The following is an 8850-nucleotide window of genomic DNA, read 5'->3' on the forward strand; positions in this document are numbered from 1 at the left end:
AACAGTACTGGTGACTCACAAAGGGAAAAAAATCTGCAGCACCCAAAAGAATACTCCCAAACATCCAGAGGAATGACCAAAAATCTTGCACTCAACCAGAGTATTCTTTTTTTATTTCACATCAAGCCGAATGTAGAGACACAAGCAGTGGAATACTCCAGTTTGGCTGGAGAGGAATATAAATACAAAACACTGATATGAAATTATACTTAAAATCAGTCAATCAAAAACACTTCAGTGATCAAATAAAGCATTACAGACAAATAATCTTCAGCAGTTCACATTGTGCATGAGTTCGTGTGAGTCAGCGTACCTTTTCTTTGTCATATTAAAAATTCCCCCAACAGCAGGCTTCAGACTGTGAAGGGGAATTCACTGACACATAATGATGCACACCAGGGCCTTTCAAAGCCATGAGGCATCCTGATTCTGCCACACATAACCGCATTATCAGCAGCTTTACTGATTTAGGATATTCTCCAGCGGCAGAGATTTGATTCATGTGAGGATGGCTTTAAAGCTCTGTTAAATGCCCCGTTCTCCATTTCTCTCTGTGCATGGGAAAGTATGTTTCATCAAACCCTACTGCAAAATATGAGGACGTAAATGTGGCCTTTTGTCACTGATCAACCATTTTTTTCGAATCAGGTTCACTGTTAAATTCAAGATCAATGATTAAAAAGCAACAAAAACAAACAAACAAAAAAAACGAAACTTCTACTTAGTGGACGATATATCTGCCAAAATGTATTCATCTGTTATGTTTTGCAAGATGTGAAGTGCCATCATTTAAGAGCCAACTTTTGCAGTGGAGTTTGGTGTAACACGTTCACTCACACAACGAGAGAAACAGAAAAAGGCACATATTGGGGGTCGCAATGTCAAGGCTTTAAAATTACCAAGCCCAAAATGTACAGTCCTTTATTTACATTATTAGTGCAAATGACACTAAATATGCCCAGGGGTTATTCATGAATAAATGATCATTAGTGCTAAACTATGAAATGTGCAATGCTTGACAACAGCAGAGACGGGGTACTCTGTCTACCCCCATTAGCTAAACTTATAATTTACAAACATGAAGCTTACCTGTCCTGAGGTAACGTCAGAAATTATGATCCAAGAAAAACATTTAATATCATGCCATATTAGCAAGTAGCGAACAACAAAAAGGTATTGCATAAAAGCTTCAAGGCTATTCACAGTCTGGCTAAAAAAAAAAAAAAGATTCCTACTTTATCAAGACATTACGAATCTAGTAGTCATGAAGAAGTGCACAAACATGGAGTTTTTTCACAATGCAACTTAGCCTGAAGTGTTATGTATTATAAATAAAAAGATCTGCTTGTTAGATGAGTGTGTGTCTTAGTAAGGAAATACTAATTCAGAGGGCGGAGTGCACATCAAATGCTAAGGTTAGTAATAGTGCAGCTGGTGCCAGTGGAGTAGCGCTGTGCCTGCTGAAGTCACCTACTCTAAACCTGTTTCTGAGGTTAGACGTAGCGTTTAACTAAGCATCTTGTGGCGGTCAAAAACAGTCTTGCGTTGCTCCTGGACCTGTTTTTTCCAGCGCTGCTGTGCTCCCTCGACGCGCTCCAGCACCGTGTTTCCTCTCGCCTGGCTGCTGTCCACCTGCGGGCGCATCTCCTGGACACACACGCACACACACAAAAAAAACAGGAATTAAATGAAATCAAGGACTTCACATTTGACTGAAGTGAAATACAGGTGACTGTTGTGTTTGCGCATATATGTGTTATTTGTCTGAGTGGTTACCTCAGAGTCCTCCTCATTGTGCAGCGGCTGGGTGTAGGGGTCATGTTTGCGGATAAGAGGATCGACCAGTAGCAGAAACAGCATGTAGAGCAGCAGTGCGCCCACGACAGACAGGTAAATAATGATGGTTACCTGGGACAGAGAGGAGGGAAAACATTTAGAAATACTTACATACTGTGAAGCTGCCATGTTGGCATCAACATCTACTGTAACAACATTTCTTCCTGTTTGTAGGACTTGCAGGACTTATTGTGACAGCCATGCTGATGATTGGGTGTAGGAAAATTTCTTAAATATTTCTTGAGAGGACAAGTTTTAGATATTAGCAAATATTAAAATGTTGATATAAACATCAGCTTTTCCATTTCTGATGCATACCAGTAGAAGCGGTCAGTTCTCTGTCTATTCTTCCCAACTGCATTTCCAAATTTAGTGTTTTGACATGACATGTTTTGCGACATACATCACAGTAAGACGAAGAAAAAAACCCGACTATGTTAAAGAGAAAATGATCTATAATACCTTGATGGTGTTGCTGCTTCGTTCCTCGTACTTGCACTCACACAACAGGCAGTAAGCCTCAACATCATGGCCAGGCACCGGCATGGGCTCCACTACATGGAGGCAGTTACTGTAAAACACATCACAACTGTGTTAGCTTAAAGCCTTAAGCTAACATTTTTTAAAATACATGTTTTCCCTCATCAGTCTACACGTAACATCCTATAATGACAACATTTTTTATTTCCTTGTGAAAAATGAAAAATCACATTGACATAAGTATTCAGACTCTTTACTCAGTACTTAGTTGAAGCACCTTTGGCAGCAAGTACAGCCTTGAGTGTTCTTGGGTAAAACACATCAAGCTTAGCACATCTGGGTTTGGGGATTTTCTGCCATTCTTCTCTGCAGATCCTCTCAAATTCTGTCCGGTTGGATGGGGACCATCAGTGGACAGCCATTTTCAGGTCTCTCCAGAGAGAGAGTTGGATGGTGAACCTTCGACCCAGTCTGAAGTCGTTAGTGTTCTGGACCAAGTTTTTACTACTCTGGTATCTCTGTACTTAGCTTCGTTCAGTCTCCCTGTCCCTGCCGCTGAAATCCACCCCCAACACCATGATGCTGCCACCACCATGTTTCATGTTTGTATTGGGCAGGTGATGAGTGGTGCCTGATTCCCTTCAGGCATGAGGCTTAGACATGAGGCCAAACAGTTCAGCTCCACACAGGATCTCTGAGGCTCAGCCAGAGTGACAATCGGCTTCTTAGTCGCCTCTCTTTTACCGAGGCCCTCCCCCCCCCGATTGCTCGCTTTGGCCAGGCAACCAGTTCTAGGGGAGTCCTGGTTCGTCCATTATAGAATTATGGGTGCCACTAAGCTCTTGGGAACCTTCAATGCAGCAGTTTTTTGGTTGCCTTCCACAGATCTGTACCTCAACAAAACCCGGTCTCTGAGCTCTGCAGACTCTTCCTTTGACCTCATGGCTTGGTTTTTGCTTTGATATGCATTCTCATCTGTGGGACCTTATATAGACAGGTGTGGGCATTTTCAAATCATGACCTATAAGATGAATTTACCACCGGTGGACTACAATCAAGGTGTAGAAACATCTCAAAGATGATAAAATGAAATAGGACACCTAAGCTAAATTTCATGTAAATTTTTCCTTTTTAATAAATCTGTAAAATTTTCTAAAATTCTGTTTTCACTTTGTCGTTATAGGGTATTGAATGTAGATTGATGTGGGATAAAAATTAATTTAAATGATTTAAAAAAAAAAAAGAAGTGACGGGGTCTGAACAAATTCTGTGGTTCTATATGACAAAAACATTATGGGAGTTGTGACTGTACGTCTAAAGAGAGGGTTTCTCTTACCAATCCTTCTGGGAGACATTTCGGTTATATATGTGGCCAGTGATGTTTCTGTATGGAGGGCAGATGCACTTGCAGCGAACGTCCTCAAAGCTCTGCAAGAAAATTGAGAAAAAGTGGCCACGAACTTAGCAAAATGCTTATCTGACATTATATCTCAGCTATCTATTTTCTCTGATGTCTGTAGCCCTTTGTTTCACTTATTAACAAAACCGTACAAAAAATTTGACATAAAAGTTCCAGTTATTCCAGTTTAAAGGACATAAACATGAATAGACACTATTTTACATTAGAGGAGACAGCACACAAGAGAAGCACACGCCAAAGTCAAATAAATTTCATTCAACATGCTTCACAGGTTTTTTCCAAGCGTTATTATTTACAGAACCTGATGTAAACTGGACTTTTCTCTGGGAACTCAGAAAAGTGCTGGTGCATTATTTTTTGTCTTGCCTGCTTACAAAACTGTGGGAGACACTGCTTCATGCTCATTCCCTGAAAAGTATGAAAGATATAATAAAAATAAAAACTAAAAACTAGTGGGGTTGATATGACCTATAGTTATTTACCAAGTGTGTTAATTTACTGGCATTTATACCACATTTCTGCCAGTGGTGTGTAACAATAATTTCTGCTGAATAGTTAATAATTGATTGATTCATTAATCATTACAAACATCCAGGACAATCAGAAGATGGATTAATGAACAACCGTATGTATGAACTGATCAAAGATTTTAGTAACTGATTAATTTAAGGTCCGCATATGAATTTTACAAAATTTTTTTCCAGCTTTTAGTGTGTTTGCTAGAATCACACACCAAAACATTTTACAGCCAAGATTACTGCCTAAGGCAAGCTATAACAATATTCCAGTCCTTTATAAATTAATTTTAAGGCTTTTTAATATTTTAAATGAATGTTTTAAAGACCCTGCCGACCAGTCACTGCATGTATCCAGCAGATGTGGAGCTGCAGGTTTTTACCTTCGCCTCTGCAAAAACAACAGCATCCAGCAGAAACACGGTCACTACTGCGGCCGCACTGAAGGTCCAGGATCCTTCCCGACCAGACGACATTTTCTCTCAGGGAAGTCGATTTGCACGACGTGCGCAGGATTACCAGCAAATCTCTGTCGAAAACACAGCAGTCTGGTTAACATCTAGCAATATATCAGCCGAACGAATAACTGCACCGCGCAAAACACCGACGCTAAAAAAGACACTTTTGATCAAGTGGAAGTAGATATACAGTTATACAGCTTACTCACGTTGTAAAAGCAGCTGACGTTTATGTTTTTGCCATGCATCCAGCATATAGCTACAATAGCTAGCTGTTTTTAGAAGGTAAATCGTCCAAATCAATTTGACGCTTCCTTCTTCCGGGTGTCGTCACACGAAGAAAGACGTAACATGCAGCGACACTGACACCTACTGGACAAAATGAAATACCATAATGATAATGATGGTGGTGGGATGTAACTAAGTACTTTCGCTCATGTATTTGAGTGAATGAACTCAGGTTTTGAGGCACTCACGTTCTTGTACTTGAGGACTGGAATTTAGTTTTTTTTTCCTACTCAATTACATTTCAGAATTAAAAATTGTATTTTTACTCCTCTTAAGTTACTTTACAGAATAATATTTTACATATGATCAAATAATAACATACGATGCCGTGTTACATACAGCTGTGTATGTGGGGAGGGGAATAGTGGAGCTAACTACACAAGGACCCAGTATGGAGATGGCCCTTAAAAAGCCTGGAATTAAAATATATATATTTTTCTTTTTTTAATTTTATGCTTTTCGCATTATAAGTATTATGAGTTTATGGATGTGACAATGAATGTGTTAAAAGTGGAAAAGAGGGGGATCACTGAGGCTGCAAGTGGTCCAGATGTTTGTGTTATGCAGTAGGTACAATTTTAAAATGCTGCCTACATGTCAGTACTTGGGTAATAATAATAACAATAATACATAATAATACAGTTTAGTGTGATTATAAGTAACATTTATTATAACATAACATTCTGTTCTGTATTTTTTTTAAGACATGACCAAGGAATTTTTGACTCATCAAAATATCTTCCCGTATCTTTCAGTCAGCACTGCCAAATCCTGTCTCCCAGGTGAAATTTGAAATGTAAGCCCAAACTTCTTGACCCAATCAATACCTCTATTTCCTGGTAATCTTGCTTCCACATCTCTCTGTATAGTAAGATACTCATACCTTTAATAAGCCATAGAAATCAATGGCTCACAAATTCACCCTGAACCTCTTGAGCTTGTGGTCACAGAGATCAATTGAAACCATGGTTATTTCTCTAATGAGCTATGATATCAGTGTGAACAGCACAACCCCATCCTCTATGTAACCCCAATCATTCATGTGACCCTTGATTCAACCATTTAAAACAACTGCCAGTAACTTGTTTATTTTGTATATAATATGTAGATGTGGGGTATTAGGATTTCAGATTTACAATGGATGTGAATGGTTTCAGTTTAGGTCTATGACATATTTGCTGGTTGTAGATATATTTGCTTCACCCACACTTGTAAAAGAGGAAATGGGGTGGAAGTATGTTGGGTTGCCTGTATGAGTAAACAGTGGAATAAATTAATGAATATGAATGATGGGAGACTATGTAAGAAGCTACTCATGTGGGACACAAGCACAGACCGTCCTTGGCCAGATAATATTCACAATTTATAGGCTATCAGAAAAGAGGGTGTGGAGCAATTTGAAATATTATGTTATATATTATAATACTGGCATTATTAGAGATTTTGTTTTTAAGTGGTTCACCAAATGGTCTATATGTGCTGAGCAGGTGAAGGGTTATGCTGTTATATCTGGAAACCAGGTTTGTGTTGTTGCCCATAAAATCACTGTTCGTTAACCGTTTTGATGGAAGTGATTATTCTGCTCTTTTTTTGAAAGATGCTATAAAACCGTCAATTACAGGCACAAATATGGTAAAATGAAAATTTTAGTGAGGCTATATTTTGAATTTGTTAGATTGGTTAGATTTAAAACTGTGAGGCATTGTGCTTTCAGACAATGTAGAGTCTTGGCTGAAAATATAATATATTTAATTGCTGGGAGATTTTTAAATAAAGAAAACACTTTTTTATTTGCATTCACATTTTTTAGAAAAAATATGGAATTTAAGAGAAATATGCTGAAAGTGTGTTTCAGTGAAAATGAACTCATATTCAATTAACTGAATTAAATCATACATGCATTTATTCATTTGTGTAATAATCACCATATTTGTTTATAGCCATAATGCATGTTGTGTCATAAATGCTCATAAACTCTCCTCAGTTTGTGCGAGCCCTCTAACTGTATTTCGTTCTCTCAGTCCTGTCATTGTAAGCCACTTAGTTCTCTGTCTCCTCTGATGCATGGCTGCCCTTTACACCCTTAGGCCAATTACAGCATAAATGACACTGACCAGAGCTCAGTGCCAGGTCTCATTACAGGTTCAGAGCTCTCATGGAGAAGAAAAGGTGATTTGGTCCCTTTTTAGGTAGATGAAGCAAAAAATCATTCATTTGAAATAAGAAAGAAATCCAGTTACCTTATGTAAAATGGTTTATTATCAAAACTGTAATTTATGCAGACATACACAAGTGTGTGGACTGTGCACACACCCTGACTATAAAACAGCAAAGGAAAATTATCCATAATGGAAACACTGCAGAGAAATCCACCTTATAAACAAGCTCAGAAGATGTCAAGTTCTCTTATTTGTCAAGGTACCTGAAGGTATTGACTGAATCACATTATTCAAAGCATTCATTTTCATGAGACTGAAAAGAGCGGGCAGTTTGCCCACTAGGAGATGCTATAAGGCCCAAGGCAAAGCAAACTGAATCCAGACCAGCAGGCTTGGGAACACTTGGGAGGGATGGAGAAACAATGTAGGAGGACATGTAGCGTAAAACAAGATTGAATATGTTGTTAAAATCTGCAGGTGAAGCTGCATAAATGGCATGTTACAACAATCCTGATGTTGTTTAGAATATTAACTAAATTTAATTAAGAGCAGGTCTGTAGTGTTACAGAATACCAAGAGGCTGAACAGCTTTTAGTGGAAACAATTGTTTAAATACTGTATGTTGTAGCCAATTTTTTTATGTGGTTTGTAGCATCCAAATAAAGTCATACATGACCTACTGTAGGAAGAGACCTTTTTCTGTCCTTTCTCCCACTTTAAATACACCCCTCAACCTTTCAGCACGGTTCTTTTTGACCTTTATCTCATCATCTGCAGTGTCTTTTTACTCTCCACTCCTCCTCTGTATCATGCTTTTGCTTTTCTGTATTATGCTTTTTTAGAGAACACTGTTTGAATAACAAGACTATCTCTGTGAGGTGATAACACTCCTCTCCTCTCCTCTCCTGTCCTCTCCTCTCCTCTCCTGTCCTCTCCTCTCGGCTGAGGCAATGCATTGTGGGCAGCAGGACTATTCTAATAGACACACGTGGTAATTACAGTAGTGGGAGGCAGCAGACAGTGGTGGTCCAGGGACAGCACAAAACTATAAATCACAACTCCTGGTTCCGCCCTCCTGAGCGTAGCCGATCACGCTCAACCAAAAAGCAATTCTGCCAACATGTGTTTGCACATTTGTCTTCATCAGCCACTGGCTTGTTTTGGGCCCCTGCGACTGAATTTTCCTTTCCCGTGGTAATCAAACATAGACTACTTGTGTGTTTGAGTCAAAATCCGCGTTATTAGGCTCAACAATTAGCCACACTTGAGATGCAGCAAGTAAAATTACTCTAGGCAAGCAAAAAGCAACAGCTTGAACGGTCGAAAAGGGCATTTTGTGTTTACTTGGAACATTATCAGCTGTTGAAGTAAAAGAAACAAACAAGAATGAAGCTGCAAAATGTGTATAACATAACCTGTGTAACCTTCAGTCAAACCTCAGTAAAAACAAAGAAAAACATCACCTGACGTCTCTTTAATGTTTCTTTTTTTCAGGTAGCATGATATCCTTCCAGGAGAAGTGTCTAAAATCAAAGAGGTGGCAATAGCAAAGGTGTTCGAAAAGTAGGCAGCGACGGTGACTCAGAGTACAGTGTGTGTCCTCTCCTGCTTTATCCGTACGGACAGCTGCCTGTCAGCCACCTGAGCCCATGTAGGGGAGAGGTGTCTGCTGAGGAGCTGGTGTCAGCAAGGTG

At 39.1% G+C, this 8850-nt stretch overlaps 1 protein-coding gene across 1 annotated transcript; it reads right to left on the minus strand.

Moving 5' to 3' along the window:
- Positions 1 to 96: 96 nt before the first annotated feature.
- On the minus strand, positions 97 to 5049 carry tmem9 (transmembrane protein 9). The gene is made up of 6 exons (XM_056385993.1): positions 4919 to 5049; positions 4635 to 4780; positions 3653 to 3744; positions 2299 to 2407; positions 1777 to 1908; positions 97 to 1647 (listed from the first exon to the last, which is right to left on the minus strand). Exons 2-6 carry the CDS (start codon positions 4725 to 4727, stop codon positions 1507 to 1509), a joined length of 567 nt encoding a protein of 188 aa, XP_056241968.1. The 5' UTR covers positions 4728 to 4780; positions 4919 to 5049; the 3' UTR covers positions 97 to 1506.
- Between the last annotated feature and the right edge of the window lie 3801 nt (positions 5050 to 8850).

Source organism: Seriola aureovittata, chromosome 9 (genome assembly GCF_021018895.1).
Source record: "Seriola aureovittata isolate HTS-2021-v1 ecotype China chromosome 9, ASM2101889v1, whole genome shotgun sequence".
In the NCBI taxonomy this organism is placed as follows: domain Eukaryota; kingdom Metazoa; phylum Chordata; class Actinopteri; order Carangiformes; family Carangidae; genus Seriola; species Seriola aureovittata.

Coding starts and splice junctions, on each gene's coding strand:
- tmem9 (XM_056385993.1), bottom strand. CDS start 4,727: ATGTCGTCTGGTCGGGAAGGATCCTGGACCTTCAGTGCGGCCGCAGTA. Junction 3,745..4,634: donor TTGTTTTTGCAGAGGCGAAG/GTAAAAACCTGC, acceptor ATTTTCTTGCAG/AGCTTTGAGGACGTTCGCTG. Junction 1,648..1,776: donor ACAATGAGGAGGACTCTGAG/GTAACCACTCAG, acceptor GTGTGTGTCCAG/GAGATGCGCCCGCAGGTGGA.